This window comes from Oncorhynchus clarkii, chromosome 5, assembly GCF_045791955.1.
Source record: "Oncorhynchus clarkii lewisi isolate Uvic-CL-2024 chromosome 5, UVic_Ocla_1.0, whole genome shotgun sequence".
NCBI classification, from domain to species: Eukaryota; Metazoa; Chordata; class Actinopteri; order Salmoniformes; family Salmonidae; genus Oncorhynchus; species Oncorhynchus clarkii.
The window spans coordinates 6622861-6645015 of record NC_092151.1 but is presented as its reverse complement, the minus strand read 5'-3'; the positions used below and the strand labels follow the sequence as shown (position 1 = coordinate 6645015).

At 45.5% G+C, this 22155-nt stretch overlaps 3 protein-coding genes across 7 annotated transcripts in view; 1 reads left to right on the top strand and 2 right to left on the bottom strand.

Moving 5' to 3' along the window:
* Positions 1–5387, top strand: part of LOC139408277 (protein Shroom3-like) — a 150203-nt gene extending 144816 nt beyond the window's left edge. For both annotated transcript variants that reach the window (XM_071151981.1, XM_071151982.1), the window contains one exon: positions 2807–5387. In XM_071151981.1, coding sequence (XP_071008082.1) covers positions 2807–3175 — 369 coding nt within the window. In that variant the 3' untranslated portion in view covers positions 3176–5387. The remainder of the gene's footprint in view (positions 1–2806) is intronic.
* A 1938-nt stretch (positions 5388–7325) lies between these two features.
* LOC139408276 (ankyrin repeat domain-containing protein SOWAHB-like) lies at positions 7326–11250 on the bottom strand. The gene is given in 2 exon segments (XM_071151980.1): positions 7326–11214; positions 11216–11250. Coding segments are annotated over 2 exon segments (2580 nt in total). The 3' UTR covers positions 7326–8669.
* Positions 11251–12439: 1189 nt separating this feature from the next.
* Positions 12440–22155, bottom strand: part of LOC139408274 (cyclin-I-like) — a 64382-nt gene continuing 54666 nt past the window's right edge. For 3 of the 4 annotated variants that reach the window (XM_071151977.1, XM_071151976.1, XM_071151975.1), the window contains 2 exons: positions 16488–16805; positions 12440–13561 (listed from right to left, as the gene is read on the bottom strand). In XM_071151977.1, the coding sequence (XP_071008078.1) occupies positions 13373–13561; positions 16488–16805 (507 nt within the window). In that variant the 3' untranslated portion in view covers positions 12440–13372. Of the gene's footprint in view, positions 13562–16458; positions 16806–22155 lie in introns of all 4 variants that reach the window. The other variant, XM_071151978.1, reaches the window with a different exon arrangement.

Here is a 22155-nt window from a genome sequence, read left to right as displayed (position 1 = left end):
ATCAATCCCCCCACTGGGGAGCCAGGTCCATCCACTGGGGAGCCAGGCCCAGCCACTGGGGAGCCAGGTCCATCCACTGGGGAGCCAGGTCCATCCACTGGGGAGCCAGGTCCATCCACTGGGGAGCCAGGCCCAGCCACTGGGGAGCCAGGTCCATCCACTGGGGAGCCAGGCCCAGCCACTGGGGAGCCAGGTCCATCCACTGGGGAGCCAGGCCCAGCCACTGGGGAGCCAGGTCCATCCACTGGGGAGTCAGGCCCAGCCACTGGGGAGCCAGGTCCATCCACTGGGGAGCCAGGCCCAGCCACTGGGGAGTCAGGCCCAGCCACTGGGAAGCCAAGCCCACCCACTGGGGAGCCAGGTCCACCCACTGGGGAGCCAGGCCCAGCCACTGGGGAGCCAGGCCCACCCACTGGGGAGCCAGGCCCAGCCACTGGGGAGCCAGGCCCAGCCACTGGGAAGCCAAGCCCACCCACTGGGGAGCCAGGCCCAGTCACTGGGAAGCCAAGCCCACCCACTGGGGAGCCAGGCCCACCCACTGGGGAGCCAGGCCCAGCCACTGGGGAGCCAGGCCCAGCCACTGGGGAGCCAGGCCCAGCCACTGGGGAGCCAGGCCCAGCCACTGGGGAGCCAGGCCCAGCAACTGGGGAGCCAGGCCCACCCACTGGGGAGCCAGGCCCAGCCACTGGGGAGCCAGGCCCAGCCACTGGGGAGTCAGGCCCAGCCACTGGGAAGCCAGGCCCAGCCACTGGGGAGCCAGGCCCAGCCACTGGGGAGCCAGGCCCAGCCACTGGGGAGCCAGGCCCACCCACTGGGGAGCCAGGTCCACCCACTGGGGAGCCAGGTCCATCCACTGGGGAGCCAGGCCCACCTACTGGGGAGCCAGGCCCAGCCACTGGGGAGCCAGGCCCACCCACTGGGGAGCCAGGCCCAGCCACTGGGGAGCCAGGCCCAGCCACTGGGGAGTCAGGCCCAGCCACTGGGGAGTCAGGCCCAGCCACTGGGGAGCCAGGCCCAGCCACTGGGGAGCCAGGCCCAGCCACTGAGGAGTCAGGCCCAGCCACTGGGGAGCCAGGCCCATCCACTGGGGAGCCAGGCCCATCCACTGGGGAGCCAGGTCCACCCACTGGGGAGCCAGGCCCACCCACTGGGGAGCCAGGCCCACCCACTGGGGAGCCAGGCCCATCCACTGGGGAGCCAGGTCCACCCACTTGGGAGCCAGGCCCACCCACTGGGGAGCCAGGCCCACCCACTGGGGAGCCAGGTCCACCCACTGGGGAGCCAGGTCCATCCACTGGGGAGCCAGGTCCATCCACTGGGGAGCCAGGCCCACCCACTGGGGAGCCAGGCCCAGCCACTGGGGAGCCAGGCCCACCCACTGGGGAGCCAGGCCCAGCCACTGGGGAGCCAGGCCCAGCCACTGGGGAGTCAGGCCCAGCCACTGGGGAGTCAGGCCCAGCCACTGGGGAGCCAGGCCCAGCCACTGGGGAGCCAGGCCCAGCCACTGAGGAGTCAGGCCCAGCCACTGGGGAGCCAGGCCCATCCACTGGGGAGCCAGGCCCATCCACTGGGGAGCCAGGTCCACCCACTGGGGAGCCAGGCCCACCCACTGGGGAGCCAGGCCCACCCACTGGGGAGCCAGGCCCATCCACTGGGGAGCCAGGTCCACCCACTGGGGAGCCAGGCCCACCCACTGGGGAGCCAGGCCCACCCACTGGGGAGCCAGGTCCACCCACTGGGGAGCCAGGCCCACCCACTGGGGAGCCAGGCCCACCCACTGGGGAGCCAGGCCCACCCACTGGGGAGCCAGGCCCACCCACTGGGGAGTCAGGCCCAACCAGTCAGAACGAGTATTTTTCCCCACAAAAGGGCTTTATTACAGACAAAAATACTCTTCAGTTTCATCACCTGTCCGTGTGGCTGGTCTCAGATGATCCCGCAGGTGAAGAAGCCGGATGCGGAGGTCCTGGGTTGGCGTGGTTACACGTGTTCTCTAAAACTATGTTGGAGGTGGCTTATGGTAGGGAAATGAACATTCAATTATCTGCCAACAGCTCCGACGGACATTCCTGCAGTCTGCATGTAAATTGTACGCTCCGTCAAAACTTGAGACATCTGTGGTATTGTGTTGTGTGACTAAACTGCACATTTTAGCGTGGCCTTTTATTGTCCCCAGCACAAGGTGCACCTGCGTAATGATCATTAATCAGCTTCTTGATATGCCACACCTGTCAGGTGGATGGATTATCTTGGCAAAGGAGAAATGTTCACTAACAGGGATGTAAAACAAATTTGTGCACTAAATTTGAGAGAAATAAGCTTTTTGTGTGTATGGAACATTTCTGGTATCTTTTATTTCAGCTCATGAAACATGGGACCAACACTTTACATGTTGCATTTATATTTCTGTTCAGTATAGTATGAATCCTCTGTCTCCCCAGGATGTCTTTAATAATCTATATATCTGTGTTAACTCAGGAGTCCTTACAGCAGACAGGATGTCTATCTCCTCTAGTTTAACCAGGAGTCTCTCTGTGTAAAGACTCTATTCACCTATCACTAACAGTCTCTCTCTGCCCTCGGGAATCTGTGTCGTCAGCACCAGGATGTCTTTAATAATCTATATATCTGTGTTAACTCAGGAGTCCTTACAGCAGACAGGATGTCTATCTCCTCTAGTTTAACCAGGAGTCTCTCTGTGTAAAGACTCTATTCACCTATCACTAACAGTCTCTCTCTGCCCTCGGGAATCTGTGTCGTCAGCACCAGGATGTCTTTAATAATCTATATATCTGTGTTAACTCAGGAGTCCTTACAGCAGAAGTGCAGGCAGCTGTGTAGTCAGCACGAGGATGCCAGGGAGCTGAAGGAGAATCTGGATCGTCGGGAGCGTGTGGTTCTGGACATCCTGGGTGGGTACCTGACCGGGCCGCAGCTAAGAGACTACCAGCATTACGTCTGTATGAAACCTGCCCTCCTGATCCGACAGAGACACCTGGACGAGCTCATCAAGCAGGGGGACGAGCAGCTCGACAGGCTGATAGAGAGTATCTCTCCTGGGGACCACCAGGCCTTGCTCTGCCGCTCCTCCAACCCAGGGTTAGGCCCCAGGGGTCCCAGTCCTAACCTTGGTACTACCCATAGTGTCCGCTCCATCACTGTAACATCCCTGTGACTCCTGTAAAACCCCAACCATAACAGTCCTGGTCACTACCACGATACTCCAGCTGTGTCTCTGGCGCAATGGGTGAAGACTACTACATACAACACCATATGAGTGGCAAATGACACTACAAAACAACAGAGGAAGAAGAGACGGAGACAGCATCTCTCTTCCCATGTAGAGATTAACTGAATAGAAAGGGACTTCATGTGAAGGATGTCACCTGTCTGTTCCCTTGTTTTGCGTACCGACAGACAAACTATGAGAAGTGACCATGATGGATATGCCGTCGTGCCTCTTATCATATTTCTGCCTTCTTTGTTACTCCAGCTTCTTCACATATCTCTGTTGTGACTGCGCCACTCTTTGGTTGATTCAATGCACGGTTCAAGTGCCTAGTGTAATTCATACGAACAGATTGACAGTTTTGAGTGTAACGGTAGTGGATGTACAACTGCCTGTCAAGACATTTTATTCACAGTATATATACTGTGAATATATATATATATATATATATCAGTTGAAATATTACTACTGCCTTTACACATCACTACAGCTGAGAACTTTGTTTTGGCAGATTAACTACTGATTGGTCAGAATCACAGATCTAGAATGACTTGTATATCTCATTCTGTTCCTATTGGTCAGGAGGAACCAGACCTGAAATAGGCCTGTTTTCTTTAGGAAACACAACAGCACGCTCTGACACACATGAATATGTAGCCACAATCTAAGGCTTTTTTTCATTTTATTTTTTTTAACTTCAAATACTTATATTTCAGACTCAAAAATGATCGCTAATGGAATAAAAAGTTACCATGACACTGACAGCAAATGCAATAATTATTTATATTATAAAAAGGAAATGGTATGTATTATGTACGTGGCTGTGCTTTTTAATATGTAGATGGAGAAAAAAAAAACCTGTTATATATATTTTTTCAACTGAAAAAATGATGGAATGAGGCAAGTTGACAGTGGGCGTTCTAACTGACCTCTGGTCACATGGTCTTCCTCTGATACAAGGCGGCGTCCTTCATGATGACGAGGCTTCTAGGAAGTAATCAGATGTTACTCGGGAATGTTGTTGCCCAGTAAGTACATGCATACTGTGGGTGGAGCTATCTCATTGGGCCGTGGTATCACTTCGTAGGGATATCTGGGTAAAAAAATAGAGAAGGTTGAAATATTGTAGGTTGGTACTGTCAGTTCATGTGTGACATGCCTACTATTTAAACATCGTCTGACGACTCCTGTGTGACTTGCTTGTTTCACTTCTCAAAAAAAATGTACTATGCCAATTGATATTGTTGTATCCTTTTGAGAGCACCTTTTAAACATTTACAGACTATCCTAATTTATCCTAATCAGGCACATATTCATGAATATCTATCACCACTGTTGTCTACATACATCTGAAGATGGCTGATATGTAAATGTTTGTCCTAGCTATCTCACTAATGTAGTGTCCTAGCTATCTCACTAATGTAGTGTCCTAGCTATCTCACTAATGCAGTGTCCTAGCTATCTCACTAATGTAGTGTCCTAGCTATCTCACTAATGTAGTGTCCTAGCTATCTCACTAATGTAGTGTCCTAGCTATCTCACTAATGCAGTGTCCTAGCTATCTCACTAATGCAGTGACCTAGCTATCTCACTAATGTAGTGTCCTAGCTATCTCACTAATGCAGTGTCCTAGCTATCTCACTAATGTAGTGTCCTAGCTATCTCACTAATGCAGTGTCCTAGCTATCTCACTAATGTAGTGTCCTAGCTATCTCACTAATGCAGTGTCCTAGCTATCTCACTAATGTAGTGTCCTAGCTATCTCACTAATGCAGTGACCCAGCTATCTCACTAATGTAGTGTCCTAGCTATCTCACTAATGCAGTGACCCAGCTATCTCACTAATGTAGTGTCCTAGCTATCTCACTAATGCAGTGACCTAGCTATCTCACTAATGTAGTGTCTTAGCTATCTCACTAATGCAGTGTCCTAGCTATCTCACTAATGCAGTGACCTAGCTATCTCACAATATTCATAAACAATAATGGTGCCATCCATATTTTTCTCCATAGCGTTTTCTGTGACATCACTGAAATAACAGATTTGACAGTTGCTGTAATCAAATTCCATGTGTTAATCTTGCTTTATGACACGTAGGGGAGGGAGGCCGTTTAGAAAACAGATCCTCGTTTACAAAATAAATCTATTTTTAAAGAGCCTTTGTGACAATTGTACTTTGACTATCTATCTATTCTATGACGTCTCGACTCATCAGCCATTTTGTATCTTAGAATGTTATTGATGAGATTAGATCAACTTCTATAGCCTGGTCTCAGATCTGTTGTCTCCTCTGATAGCCTGGTCTCAGATCTGTAGTCTCCTTCTATAGCCTGGTCCCAGATCTGTTGTCTCCTCCTATAGCCTGGTCTCAGATCTGTAGTCTCCTTCTATAGCCTGGTCCCAGATCTGTTGTCTCCTTCTATAGCCTGGTCCCAGATCTGTTGTCTCCTTCTATAGCCTGGTCCCAGATCTGTTGTCTCCTCCAATAGCCTGGTCCCAGATCTGTTGTCTCCTATAGCCTGGTCCCAGATCTGTTGTCTCCTTCTATAGCCTGGTCCCAGATCTGTTGTCTCCTCCTATAGCCTGGTCCCAGATCTGTTGTCTCCTCCTATAGACTGATCCCAGATCTGTTTGTGCTCATGCCAACTCTATTTCAACCTAAACATTACAGTGACAAGGGGTTGGCATGACAACACAGCCTGGGGAAATGTGTGTTGGGACATTCAAGTCCCATTGCAACATGGTGCTACTGGTCTAAGGACTGTCCAAGTGAACTATTTGGCCTCAGGAGAGCACACCAGTAGGTGTTGTTACATGATAGCATGACAGTGTCAGAGTATCACCAGGCCTCTGGTAACAGTCTCACCCTTCCACTGGTAATTAAAAAAGGTTGAAATAGACATGTGCTTGTTGATCAGAAATGCTCACAACTAAAGCAGTTAGTATACAATGACATGCTTTTATTCATACAGAAAGATAAAGCTGTAGTCAGACAGGCAATATTACATAACTGAAATTCACCAAAGTTACACAACCAGAGAAACGCAAGCTTGAATAACCTGCAAAACACAGCACCCTCCCGTACGCACTCTTCCAGGTGACAAGACCCAACACGTAGTCATCTCCATGTGCACAAACATACTGTGTCAAAGTTACGACTCACCTTCAGAGTACTACAGTTACACTTGGATAGCGCCCATGTGGCCTGCAGAAAAAAAACGATTTAGTTTTAAGTTGTATATATCAACTTTCAAAGTTAAGAGTTAAAAGTTAGATAAAAGTTTAAAAAGGAGGCCAGTCTCAATGTGCCCTCGCCGAACCTATTCTCCCAATAAGGGGTTGCATCCTAAAAAAAATTCCCTATTCTCTTTATAGTGCACTACTTTTGATCAGAGCCCACTTAGTTCTGGTCAAAAGTAGTGCACTATTTAGGGAATAGGGTGACATTTGGGACACAGAGAAGGTGTCGTCCTGGTAGCAGCATGACGGCAACCCAAAGGACATGTTTTTCCTCGACATGCCTCATCAAGTCCCACACAGTGGCCCTAGCCCGGCCCGGCAGCTCACACAGCACAGCCTTTCATAGACACCTCGTCTCCGCCGTGATCCCACCACGCCATGGTAGACATCCAGAGCTCCAGTCTGGAGGGGCGAGGAAGGAGGGTCCCCCGATCTGAAGCCTCCCCTGGTCCCTCGCGTACCTCCAGAGCTGTAGCTGGCACGTAGAATTGTTTATCATGTCTGTTTACATCCACTGTATGAATCCAGCACCTGAAGAGATTTTTTCTTGCATCCAAAATGGCACCGTGTTCCCTATATAGTGGACTAGTTTTGACCAGAGCAGTGTGATACATAGGGAATGTGCTGCTGTTTGGATCAGAACCTCTGTTAACCTGCTCTCTTGCACCTTAATGTTCAACACAGGTTAACATTTCACTTGGATCAAAAATATTAGTTTTGGAAACAAAACAATTAAAAATAAGATGTTAAAAAGGCTCAAATGCAGCGGTTTTTTATAGCAACATGAAATCATTTCTGGGTAACAATAAAGTAGCTTCATGTATTTTACTTGTTTTTTATCTTGTTTAAATGTATCTTTAACACTGCATTGTCTTTATTTAAGTAAAGCATTTCACTGTCAGTCTACATCTGTTTACGAAGCATGTGACAAATAACAGATTTGTAATAGATTTCCATTGAAAAGGGGATTTTTTTTTTTTTTTCATGGAAAAAAAAAAAAAAACATTCTCATGAAAGTATTTGGTAGGAGTGTCTGGGGGAGTGGTCTGAGTGGGGCGGGGGGAACTGAAACAAAGCTGTTATTGGCAGAGATGTTTCGAACTATTGATATTAACCAATTTAAAAACATGATGTCACCATGGAAAACCGAAACTCCCGCCCATGCAAACATGCTGATTAAAAGATCCTGGGTATATTGTATTTTCAACCAGCAACTATCAGGAAATAACACTGCTAAAATATAATAAAAATAAACACTTTCACAGAGTTAGTTTCATCAGCAGTTGTATAATATTATACAAAACACAGGGGGGAAAAAAAACAATTTTGACTGCACTGGGTCTTTAAGGAAATGGCTTTAGAGTGACATTAAATGAAAAGCAGTTTGGATTGTTTTAGTACATCAGGACATGCTGCATCTGGAAACATGAGAGCACATGGAGAGAAAACAATTTGTGTGATTCAACTTTTTGGTGTCAATATTAACAACAAGTCAATATAATAAAACAGCCGTGTATTATAAACCTCACTCAACCTTCGGGGATTTAAACTAGTGAACAGTTGGCATCATATTCAACCTGGTGCAAGGGAGGATTCTTTTTCCTTTAGTCAGATGATGTAATATACATTGCTACTTTGACAGGCCTTTGAACAAACAAAACCACATTCCAGCGTCAAGTAACCACCTGAAACAGGAAACTGCTGAAGCACTTAACTGTTGTTGGAGAGAAGGCATTTTGAGAAGGTTCTTCTCTGGTCATTAAAAAAACAAAACATTAGGAACGGAAGCCATTTCCCCAGTAGCAAACAAACAAAAAGGTTCTCGCCAAAAATAAACACAAATGCAAAGTAATTATACTCAAATATGAAAATAAAATACAATCTCTTTATAACTCCGACCTCACGGAACTGATTCTAATTGCTTTTGTTATCACAAGTGATACAGTTAAGGTCTGTCTGTCATATCCATTCATAATAAATTAATTTAGACAGCTCAATAACACAATCCCTACCCCCCTTATTCAATTATTCGGTCTAAAAAAAAGAAATGAATGGATTAACATTTGAAATAAAGAAAGCAAATCCGATTTTAAGTGTCAAATCTTAGCTGTGAAGCCCCAACACAGCTTAGTTAGTAAGTGGCTGGTGCCATTAGAATAGAGGTCATAGTGGGACAGACACCCTAGATGCCACACTAGTGTCACACTAAAGAGTCGGACGACTGCGAACCTTCCCGTCCTGGGAACTTCCTCATAGTCTTATTCAGGAACACAGCTATAGACGTGGACCTCTTCACCGCGGCTGAGCCCGAGGATGTCACCGGCCTTGTGGGTCTCTGTCCTGTGGACTGGGATGAGGAGCTACCCTCGGTGGAGGTCAAGCACTGAGGGGCCCCTAGCATCTCTAGAAGGTCAATTGGGCCGGTGCGACTGAGGTGCTGCCAGGCCTTCTTACCACTAGTGTCCCTGAGGGCCACGTTGGCACTGAACTTATGAACCAGAAGTCGGATCATCTTGTCGTTTCCGTGGATGGCGGCCAGGTGAAGAGGCGTGTAGCCACAGGTAGTCTTCACATCCACGTCCAGTTTCAACCCGGCTTTGTTGACTCCGTACCAGAGTGTGTTGAGGACCCGGTGGTCTCCATGTTTAGCGATCCAGTGCAGGATGGTATAACCAGTGATGAAGTCTCTCTTGGTGAGGAGGCTGGGTTCATCTCTGAACAGGGTGTAAATGTCGGCCCAGAGTCCAGCGGCGCCCTTCACCAGCCAGTCATGCTCCTTAGGCTCCAGGGGGACCAGGTTGTGCCGGTGGAAGTAGGAGCTGTCATGGCCACTGTTTAAGCTCTTGTTACTGGAGGCCCCAGATCGCATCTCCCCCCTCAGGTCTCTGTAGCTGGGTGTACGTGAGGTAGGGTGGGAGAAGGAGTGGCTGATGCTGAGGTTGGAGGAGAGGAGGTGGAGGCGGTGGTGCCGTGCCGAGACGCCGTCCTCCGGAAACTGTTGGTCCAGGCCGGCTCCGAGACTACGACACATACGGCTGCGGAGCTGTGTGCTGATTCGCTGGACGGCGGGTCGGAGAAATGGCTCAGGGGCCGAACCAGGAATAGAGGTGGACTCGTTGGACTCTGACCCATCATCGTCATGGAGATAACCTGTGGAATGGTGCCATGACGATGCTATGTCCACCTTGTTGTTATCAAGGTAACCGGTGGAGTGATAGTGAGGCCAGGGGGCTTGCTTCTCGGCGCAGTGCATCTGAGAGAGCTGCTCACCCGAGAGAACCTGGTAGTTGAGTGCTTCATAGCTGGCCGACTCATCTCTACGGGAACCCTGGGGCCACTCATCCCTGGAGTTCAGTGATGGGCAAAGGAGGAGGCTGCTGTGGCTGTGACGGGAGGCGAGGCCGGAGCCGGCCTGGTGGTGGTACTGCTCTGAGTAGCCAGAAGACCTAGCACTGTCAGCAGCGGGGGTGTGGTATGGGTAATCCAGGGGTAGGTGGCATTGGGGAGGCTGGGGTTTGACCCAAGACTGAGGAACAGCAGCTCTACTCTCCTCCGGATACTGGCTGTGAATGTCAGGGATAGGGACTGGGTCAGGGACTCCATCTTCTTTTGGTCTGGGCTGCTGTGGGATGCTATGGTGGAGGTGAAGGTTGCCATCCAGGTTGCCATTGCTCCTTGTCACCTGGGGGTCAGGGGTCAGGGGAGCAGCAGAAGGATCAGATAAACAAGGAAAGGAGCTGGCATGCTCTAGAGTGGTGAGCAGTGGCCATCCTGTAGCTGCAGAGGCTCCTCTGTGGTCAGCGTCAGAGGTCTTCCTCTTTGGCTGTTCTGCATTCTGTTGCACCTGTGCTAGGTGAGTCTGAGGTGCCGGAGGTTTCACCTCTGTGTACAGGACCTCAGGGGGCAGATAGGACCTCTTGGGTTCTACTGACTGCTTGCCAAGTGTGTAACCACCAATGTAAATGCCTTTGTGATTCAGTTTTGGGACTGAAAGAGGGAGAGTCACGGGTTCTTTATCCCATTTTGTTTCAATGTTCTGACCACTCCCATCTTCTGAGCCCGTTGATATTTCTGCATTGTAAGATGGGCGGAACGGTGCCTCTTTGTTGCTGGATGCCGGAGGTAGCCCATGGTCTGTCACACATGGCGAGGAGCTTTGAATAGGCTTTTCGAAGTTGACTGTACTTTTCACATTGTTTTTCTTTACAATTCCAGCCGAGGCTAATATCTTTTCTGTGAGTTGGATGGTGTTGCCCGGTGGAACATGGAACTTCTGATTTGTGACGTGCAAGTGCGTCTCGATCAATTCCTTCTGACCTCTCTCCTGGTTTATGTTTACCAGATCTCTCGGCGAGCGGTCTCTCTCTCTCGCCTGTGGCGCAGGTTGTTGTCCGATGGGGGGGTTTGGAGAATGGGATCCTGTGGCGATATCTCCTCCAACAACATGGCCCAGAAATGTCTTCCTCAATACAACGTATCTAACTCCCTCCTCCGTTTTCACCACAGCCACGGAGTTAATAAACTTTTTAAACAGTTCCCGATTGTGCGTCTGGTTCTTGTGGTCCTTTATAAACGCATTGAAGTGCGCCAACAATTCAGAGTTCTTCACTCTTCCACCGTTGCACCGGAGAAAGTACAGCACCGAATCCTGAGTAAAATCGGTGGCCATTCCGTCTGTTTGCTCCAAGACCGATGGAGTGTAAGATGTTTTTTTTTCTGCGCCAGTAACAATTAACTCCGCCCCATTTGCAACTCCACCTGCATACCTGGGGCGTATTCATTAACCCGATTCTGTTGCAAAACGTTTCTTAAACGGAAGCAAACGAAACCGGGCGGGACCTACCTGCATTTGTCCAATATAAAATGTTGTTTTGCTTCTGTTTGGTTCTTAAACTGTAAACGTTTTGCAACAGAAACGGTTGAGCCTACTCCAAACGGAAAACGCAAACAATAGTGTTTATTGGAGAAATTCAGGTAGGACCCTCTTCGTTTCGTTTGCTTCCTTTGGTTCTTAAACGGTAAACAGTTTAATGAATACACCCATGGTTTGGTTCTTAAATGGTAATTCACTGCAGAAACAGTTTACAATTTAAGAAGCAAACAGATAAATTAGATTTTAAATTGGCCAAATGCAGGTAGGTTCCTCCCCATTTCGTTTGCTTCCGTTTAAGAAACGTTTTGCAAAAAATTGGCGTAAATTAGGCAACGTGCAGATGTTGTATTGCTGATGGTTTGTACCATGATGGCTTCCATTACAGCTCCATCTAGTTGGGGATAACAGTTGTTGACAACTAGTATTGTTTATTTATTTAACCTTTAACTAGGCAAGTAAGTTAAGAACACATTCTTATTAATAATAACGGCCTACCCCAGTCAAACTCTAATCTGGACGACGCAGGGCCAATTGTGCGCTGCCCTAATGGGACTCCCAATCACGGTCGGTTGTGATACTGCCTGGAATCGAACCAGGGTCTGTAGTGACGCCTCTGGCACTGTGATGCAGTACCTTAGCCCGCTGCGCCACTCGGAGCCCATTTTAGCTAGACCTTTGTCCTCTTAACCTTCCAAATTAAGTGTTCTAACCTGCTGTGTAGACAAACCATCAGCATAACCACACCGCAGGAAATCTGATGTCACATAAATTAACCTACCTAAAATAAAGCTGCGTTGCAATTTAGAAACGTGGAAAACGTTTAAAATCATAGCATTCCGGCCTAAACCATTTCATTGCTGTACTCTTCTCAAATTTGAGGATACCCTGGTGTTCCATGCTATACCAATTGAGTACATTAACCAAGTAGCGCTAGAATCAGGTTGCCTCCCTCCATTTTCAAATGCTCCGGCTGTTGCCTCGGGTCTGGTTTTCAAGACCAACTGTAGCCAATGAAGTAAATGCACATCGTATGTCCAGCAATGCGCGGGATGACACAATGAAGCCACTTTGATACACAGTAACAAGATAAAGACGGATTATTTCACTTGTTTTATTGATGCCACAAGTTGTCAGCAGTACATCGGCAGTTACCAGCACCCCAGAGCAAGAGCCTTTTGGCAATAAACAAAAAAAAAAACAGCAAGTTGTTTCTGAACAGCAAAGATAAGGTGAATTATGGTAGCTACATCTTCAAACCCTCTTCTTGATAGCATCTGAAATGTCACCCTATTTGTCCCCCATAGGCCTCTACTAAAAAGTAGTGCACTATGTAGGGTATAGGGTGCCACTTGGGATAAACCCTCTTAACAAAGTTGTTTATCTTAAAACATATTGCTTCATTGGGTAAATTGATTCACTTATGCATCGTCATTAATGACAGTAGCTTGTACCGTTCATTCTTTGGTTAAACTACTACAGCACACTGTGACGGGACAAAGACAGGAAAGTTGTGGAAGGGGATATTTTGATTATTAAAAAAACCATTCAGTACTTCAGGTTAACATAGTTCTACACGCTTTTACAGTCAAACTCTAACGTGACATGTTTTGTGAGGGGTTAAAGACAACATGCTGGGAATGATTTTTTTTATTTCAGGAAAAGAGGAAGGTAAAAGAAAATAAATATACTGATTGAAACTTAGATTAGTTAGAGTCAAAAACAGAAATAAAATGACATGACCGTAGAGAAATATCATCACAGAGACTCACAGGGAGAAGTAGTAATTTGACCTATTTTTTTGAAGGATAATATTTATATCATTATATTATATATATATTTTTAATCATTTTATATTTGTGCTCAACAAATAGTTATGAAATAGCATATTTTTTTGGTGACTTTTTTTGGGGGCTCAATCGAGGCCTGGGGTTGGTGGATAAATGCCATGTGACAGATTGAATACTGAGACTTATTTTCCTTGCAGCTCAGGTAGAGAGGAAGAGAAGGCCTTGGTTTCATCCTCTTCTTCTCTATGAGACACTGACGGGTTGGAGAGGGGGGCAAGGGGAGGTGTGGCCCTCCCTCCTGACCAATAGGACAGGACTCTCCTCTAGAGGCTCCTCCCCCGTTACCGCCGTCCCTTCCGGAGCGCCCCCGTTCTCTTCGTTGTAGAGTCGTTTGATCCCCTCGTAGAATTCGTCGACCTCCATCTCCTCCACCTTAATAATAATAATATTATTTATAAGCACATAATATAATACATTATATCACTTAAAATACATTACATTTGTATAGAGCTTTTCATTGTCATCTCAAAGCTCTACTACCAAAACATATTACCATAAACACAATATGCTTTCATAATCAAGGCAAGTCAAATAGCAATAGTATACAGTGCATTCGGAAAGTATTCAGACCCCCTCAACTTTTTCCACATTTTGTTACGTTACAGCCTTTATTCTAAAATGGATTAAATAAAACATGTTGGTTAATCTACACACAATGCCCCATAATGACATCACAATGCCCCATAAGGACGTCACAATACCCCATAATGACGTCACAATACCCCATAATGACATCACAATACCCCATAATGACATCACAATACCCCATAATGACATCACAATACCCCATAATGACATCACAATACCCCATAATGACATCACAATACCCCATAATGACGTCACAATACCCCATAATGACATCACAATACCCCATAATGACGTCACAATACCCCATAATGACATCACAATACCCCATAATGTCAGAGCAAAAACCAAGCCATGAGGTCGAAGGAATTGTCCGTAGATCTCAGAGACAGGATTGTGTCGAGGAGCAGCGTTGAAGGTCCCCAAGAACACAGTGGCCTCCATCATTCTTCAATGGAAGAAGTTTGGAACCACAAGAACTCTTCCTAGAGCTGGCCACCCAGTCCAAACTGAGCAATCGGGGGAGATGGGCCTTGGTCAGGGAAGTGACAAAGAAACTGATGGTCACTCTGACAGAGCTCCAGAGTTCCTCTGTGGAGATAGGGGAACCTTCCAGAAGGACAACCATCTCTACAGCACTCCGCCAATCAGGGCTTTATGGTAGAGTGGCCAGACGGATGCCACTCCTCAGTATTTTTATTTAACTAGACAAGTCAGTTAAAAACAAATTCTTATAATGACAGCCTACCCCGGCCAAACCCTAAACCAGAAAACGCTGGGCCAATTGTGCGCCGCCCTATGGGACCCCCAATCATGGCCGGTTGTGATATAGACTGGAATCGAACCAGGGTTTGTAGTGACGCCTCTAGCACTGAGATGCAGTGCCTTAGACCGCTGCGCAATCGGGGAGCCAAAAAAGGAGCATGAAAGCCTGCTTGATGTTTTCCAAAAGGCACCTAAAGGACTCTGACCATGAGAAACAAGATTCTCTGGTCTGATGAAACCAAGATTGAGCTCTTTGGCCTGAATGCCAAGTGTCACATCTGGCAGAAACCTGGCATCATCGCTACGGTGAAGCATGGTGTTGGCAGCATCATGCTGTGTGGTTGTTTTTCAGCGGCAGGGACTGGGAGACTAGTCAGGTTCGAGGCAAAGATGAACAGAGCAAAGTACAGAGAGATCCTTGATGAAAACAGGCTTCAGAGCGCTCAGGACCTCAGACTGGGGTGAAGGTTCACCTTTCAACAGGACAACGGCCCTAAGCACACAGCCAAAACAAGGCAGAAGTGGCTTGGGGACAAGTCTCCGAATTAACTTGAGTGGCCCAGCCAGAACCCGGATTTGAACCTGATCGAACATCTCTGGAGAGACCTGAAAATAGCTGTGCAGCAACAAATCCCCATCCAACCTGACAGAGCTTGAGAGGATCTGCAGAGAAAAATGGAAGAAACTCCCAAAATACAGGTGTCCCAAGCTTGTAGCTTCAAACCCAAGAAGACTTGAGGCTGTAATCGCTGCCAAAGGTGCTTCAACAAAGTACTGAGTAAAGGGTCTGAATACTTAAGAAATGTAATATTTTTGTGATGTCATTAGTGGGTATTGTGATGTCATTAGTGGGTATTGTGATGTCATTAGGGGGTATTGTGATGTCATTAGTGGGTATTGTGATGTCATTAGTGGGTATTGTGATGTCATTAGGGGGTATTGTGATGTCATTAGGGGGTATTGTGATGTCATTAGGGGGTATTGTGATGTCATTAGTGGGTATTGTGATGTCATTAGTGGGTATTGCGATGTCATTAGTGGGTATTGCGATGTCATTAGGGGGTATTGCGATGTCATTAGTGGGTATTGTGATGTCATTAGTGGGTATTGTGATGTCATTAGGGGGTATTGTGATGTCATTAGTGGGTATTGTGATGTCATTAGTGGGTATTGTGATGTCATTAGTGGGTATTGCGATGTCATTAGTGGGTATTGCGATGTCATTAGTGGGTATTGCGATGTCATTAGGGGGTATTGTGATGTCATTAGTGGGTATTGTGATGTCATTAGGGGGTATTGTGATGCCATTAGTGGGTATTGTGATGTCATTAGGGGGTATTGTGATGTCATTAGTGGGTATTGTGATGTCATTAGGGGGTATTGCGATGTCATTAGGGGGTATTGCGATGTCATTAGGGGGTATTGCGATGTCATTAGGGGGTATTGTGATGTCATTAGTGGGTATTGCGATGTCATTAGTGGGTACTGCGATGTCATTAGGGGGTATTGCGATGTTATTAGGGGGTATTGCGATGTCATTAGGGGGTATTGCGATGTCATTAGTGGGTATTGCGATGTCATTAGGGGGTATTGCGATGTCATTAGGGGGTATTGTGTGGAGATTGATGAGGGAAAAAAACAATTTAAGAATAAGGTAAGGTAAGGTAACTAAAAGTACTGATTAAAGGGTCTGAATACTCACGTAAATGTGATTTCATTTTAATACATTTGCAAAAAAAAAAAAAAACGTTTTTTTTGCTTTGTCATTACAGGATATTGTGTGTCGATTGATGAGGGGGAAAAACGATTTAATACATTTTAGACTAAGGCTGTAACGTAACAAAATGGGGAAATAATCAAGGGGTCGGAATACTTTCCAAATGCACTGTATCTAGGTAGATGTTAAAAAAATACATTACTCCGGTTGTTGAAGCAGCCAAGCTCTCACCTTGCGCTTGGCTGAGTGCTTGCAGCGCAGGGAGACTTGGTGGGAGTGGTGGCTGGGTTTGGGTGGTCCATGGACCTGGAGCAGGGTGGTAGAGGAGACCCAGGAGAGGCTCCTGTCCCTAGGGGCCGTGGATGGGGCCGGTGGGTCTGTGTCTGGGAGCCTGGTGTCGGACTCTCTTCCCCAGGTGCAGGGGTCCGGGTCCAGACTGTGGTGCAGGGACTGGTAGATGTACACAGTGTTGGGAGGCAGGGAAGCTTCCTGTGTGGACAGGTGACGTGACACCAGCTCTCGACATCGGATCAGCTGAGAACTGTCAATCTAGGGGTGGGAGATAAATGAAAGACTTGATTATAATTACAGTGCATTGCGAAAGTATTCGGCCCCCTTGAACTTTGCGACCTTTTGCCACATTTCAGGCTTCAAACATAAAGATATAAAACTGTATTTTTTTGTGAAGAATCAACAACAAGTGGGACACAATCATGAAGTGGAACGACATTTATTGGATATTTCAAACTTTTTTAACAAATCAAAAACTGAAAAATTGGGCTTGCACTGTATGTTAATAGCTAGGTTTCCATCCAATTGACGACAGAGTCAGGCGAATATTCTAAAATCCGCATTAAAATATGCACATTTCCCATCGATAATCATGTCACCAGAATGAATATTTATTGTAAAGGGGGCATTAAACTCATCAAAGTGCACTTTCACCACCCTGTGAAGTTTATAACTTATTTAAATCTGTAGCCTAATAAACGGCATGGTTTCCCCGAGTCCTAGTGGGAGGACCACACGCGCCACATCATACCACACACACCACATCATACCACACACACCACATCATACCACACACACCACATCATACCACACACACCATATCATACCACACACACCACACACACCATATCATACCACACACACCATATCATACCACACGCGCCACATCATACCACACACACCATATCATACCACACACACCATATCATACCACACACACCACATCATACCACACACACCATATCATACCACACACACCACATCATACCACACACACCATATCATACCACACACACCATATCATACCACACACGCCATATCATACCACACGCGCCATATCATACCACACGCGCCATATCATACCACACGCGCCACATCATACCACACACACCATATCATACCACACACACCATATCATACCACACATACCATATCATACCACACGCACCATATCATACCACACGCACCATATCATACCACACGCACCATATCATACCACACGCACCATATCATACCACACGCACCATATCATACCACACGCACCATATCATACCACACGCACCATATCATACCACACGCACCATATCATACCACACGCACCATATCATACCACACGCACCATATCATACCACACACACCATATCATACCACACACACCATATCATACCACACACACCATATCATACCACACGCACCATATCATACCACACACACCATATCATACCACACACACCATATCATACCACACGCACCATATCATACCACACACACCATATCATACCACACACACCATATCATACCACACGCACCATATCATACCACACGCACCATATCATACCACACGCGCCATATCATACCACACGCGCCATATCATACCACACGCACCATATCATACCACACGCACCACATCATGGCGTGACTCAAAGTTTTACTCTGGTTATTGTATCAATATTTGCACATGAAAAGGTGTTTCCACCGCATAATACATTTTACATTTTACCGACACAAAAAGACCGCGTCAAACGAACAAATGATCTGTCGGCGTTTATAGAATTGTACCGAAACGCCTCGTTTCCATCACAACTGCTGTGACTTCTGTTGAAATTTTATTTTATTGTTTACAGTAATGACTTTACATAACTGTGGATGGAAACGTGGTTAGAGTCAAAATACAGGCTGGCTATATTTATGCAACGGTTCCCGAGAGGCATCCTGATAATACCACTGATATATATATATATATATATATATTTTTTTAATAAGTGTGATTCAATACTTGGGAGGGACTACAACATCCATGTTATCCCCTGTATTTGTTCTGGGTTTTAGTGAACAGGGTCATAAGAGAAAGAGAGAGATCGATGGGTTATTCCACAACAAGAGAAAATATTTTTGTCATCTCAGAATGTTCTGGCAATTCTCACACAGGAACTTCATTGGGAGGAAGGATGTCTGAGACATGCTTTTTACATTCGTATCACAAACCATTTTTGAGAAAATCATGATGAAAGTGGCAATTTTAAGCCCTCTGAGACCCACAGATTGCACAAAACATTAGGAACACCTTCTTAATATTGAGTTGCACCCCCCTCTCCCCTCAGAACAGCCTCAATTCATTGGGACATGGGACTCTACAAGGTGTTGAAAGCGTTCCACAGGGATGCTGGCCCATGTTGACTCCACTGCTTCCCACAGTTGTGTCAAGTTGACTGGATGTCCATTGGGTGGTGGACCATTCTTGATACAGATGGGAAACTGTTGAGAGTGAAAAACCCAGCAGAGTTGCAGTTCTTGACACACAAACCGGTGCTCCTGGCACCTACTACCATAGCCTAGTGGTTATAGCGTTGGACTAGTAACCGGAAGGTTGCAAGTTCAAACCCCCGAGCTGACAAGATACAAATCTGTCGTTCTGCCTATGAACAGGCAGTTAACCCACTGTTCCTAGGCCGTCATTGAAAATAAGAATTTGTTCTTAACTGACTTGCCCTAGTTAAATAAAGGTAAAATAAATTAATAAAATACCCCCGTTCAAAAGGCACTTACAGATTTTGTCTTGTCCATTCACCCTCTGGCACACACACACAATCCATGTCTCAAATTGTCTCAAGGCTTCAAAATCCTTCTTTAACCTGTCTCCTCCCCTTCATCTACACTGATTTGAAGTGGATTTAACAAGTGACATCAATAAGGGGTCATCGCTTTCACCTGGTCGGCCCGTCGCAGAAAGAGCAGGTGTTCCTAATGTTTTGTACACTCCGTGTGCGTATGCCCCCTGTAAGACCTTATGATCTGTTTATAGCTAAATCAAATCAAATCAAATCAAATTTTATTTGTCACATACACATGGTTAGCAGATGTTAATGCGAGTGTAGCGAAATGCTTGTGCTTCTAGTTCCGACAATGCAGTAATAACAAGTAATCTAACTAACAATTCCAAAACTACTGTCTTGTACACAGTGTAAGGGGATAAAGAATATGTACATAAGGATATATGAATGAGTGATGGTACAGAGCAGCATAGGCAAGATACAGTAGATGGTATCGGGTACAGTATGTACAAATGAGATGAGTATGTAAACAAAGTGGCATAGTATAGTATAAAGTGGCTAGTGATACATGTATTACATAAGGATACCGTCGATGATATAGAGTACAGTATATACGTATGCGTATGAGATGAATAATGTAGGGTAAGTAACATTTATATAAGGTAGCATTGTTTAAAGTGGCTAGTGATATATTTACATCATTTCCCATCAATTCCTATTTATGTCTCAAAATAACCCTTTTTTTTTCTTTTTTCGCTTTTTTAAATATATATTTTTAGACAGTTTCATCAAAACGTCACATTTCCCGGAGTGGGCTCTCTGCTACTTTTGATGATATAACATTTAAAAAAATGTACATTATATGTCATTAACCAATCACAGACCTCCTTTAGGATTGCACCTTCAGCAAATCACCAGCAGAGGGAGTTCCTTTTGAATCTGTGTTGCTGGGGCACATTAAATGTATCAGACATGTCTGGAAATTGTATTTAATTGTAGAGTAAATTGCTTAAAACAATATGGTGTTAAAATTGGGGGTAGTTGAGATATTTATATTAATGTTTAATGTTGAATAAATGAATGTAAATGAATGTAAAACATTGTATTTCTATAATGAGAATAAGGAGAATAATGAGTTCAAGATGTTGTCTGTATCATGTACGGTTCACAGATCATAAGGTATATAGCTAGGTGTCGTCATCTAAAATAACCCTAATTTATAAGACAGTTCTTATTTGAGTAATGGTGGTCGCAACCCATCTATGTGAGGCTAGCCACAATAAGGATTAGCCACAATAGTGGCCTTCAAAATAAAAGTATGTCATTGACAGTGATGCAAATGAATACAAATAGTAGAATTATGACATCATTTAATAGATCATGCTAAAAAAAAAAAGACTGTTAATTTGACACATCTGTTGAAATCACACTGTATGTATTATAGTTTAGAATTGAATTGGGGAAATACTTATTTCACTGTACAACCGTAACTATGGATTGTGGATCAATGACATGGGGTATCAGTCTACTCAGTGACACCCAGAGAAACATTAGCATCATAGCTCTTATTGCGGGACTCTGAAACATCTGTGAATTGAGCCACATTTATTGTCAACCTACGTGTACCGAACACTATTCCAGAGGAAAAACAATACTGCGTGGATGTTTTGGAGTCTGATAACTCTGAGGACGACATTGGGAAAAAAACATATTGGGTATTGAGTAGACTGATATCCCATTTCATTGATCCTCAACCCTTAGGTAATGCTGTACAGTGCAATATGAATGTCAATACACACAATAGGCTGACTGGGGAGGTGATTTCACACAGTCGCAGTCCCGCGATAAGAGCTACAACGCTAATATTCGCTTAAACTCTTCACGGTTGTGTTCTGTGGGTGTCACCGACTAGACTGATACCCCACAGTTGTGTTCTGTGGGTGACACCGACTAGACTGATACCCCATTTCATTGCTTCACATTCCAACCTTGTTTAACATTATCTAGTGTAAATATGTCACGATTCCACAAATTATAACCTTCTGCATCGCTTTCAAAAGAGGTACTTTTATTTTGAAGGCAAACCGCAAATTCCACTATTGTGCCCAATCCTTATTGTGGCGAGCTTCACAACACATACCCCGGTCCGGTCGAGCCTCACTAGCCAGATGAAGCTAGCTGGCTGTTTATAACGTTAGCTTTGGGAAACAGGGTTATTAAGTAGCTGGCTAGCTATTTATTTTCATGAACTGAAGGTCAATTTCAATAGGCGAACAACAAGTGGCTACTTAGCTAAAAGTTACAAGGACTCCTAAATCATTGCTAAGAATAATGAAAATGACTGCAGTTTCTACGGGTCATTGTTTTCAGGCTGGTTGTATTGGTGCTAGCTAGGTACCAAGCTAAAGCTAGCTACCCCAGAAGTAGAGGTCAAACAAATAATGCCTTATTACCAACGCGGTATTGTAAACACACAGTTCGTGGCCGGTGTTTGCTTGTTTGCAGACTTGGTTTGTACAGCTTTGACAGTGATACTGATAGTAGTGGTGGCGCTTGGCTTGCACGGGTCTAATTCAGCACAACACAACATTCTATAATAGAACTGTTGTCATTTAACGCGTCAAATTAAAAGCTTATTTAACAAGTCAAATAGTGTTATTTTGAAAAGTGTAGCTTTTTTCCACACACGCAAAGACCCAAACGGTGTCCCATACTTACAGGAGGTACAAATCTAAAAAGGACCTACGTTTCCACTTTCACCATGATAATAAATAAAAATGGTTTGTGATACAAATGTAAAAAGCATTTAAAACAACTTGTCTAGAGGGTAGACCAGA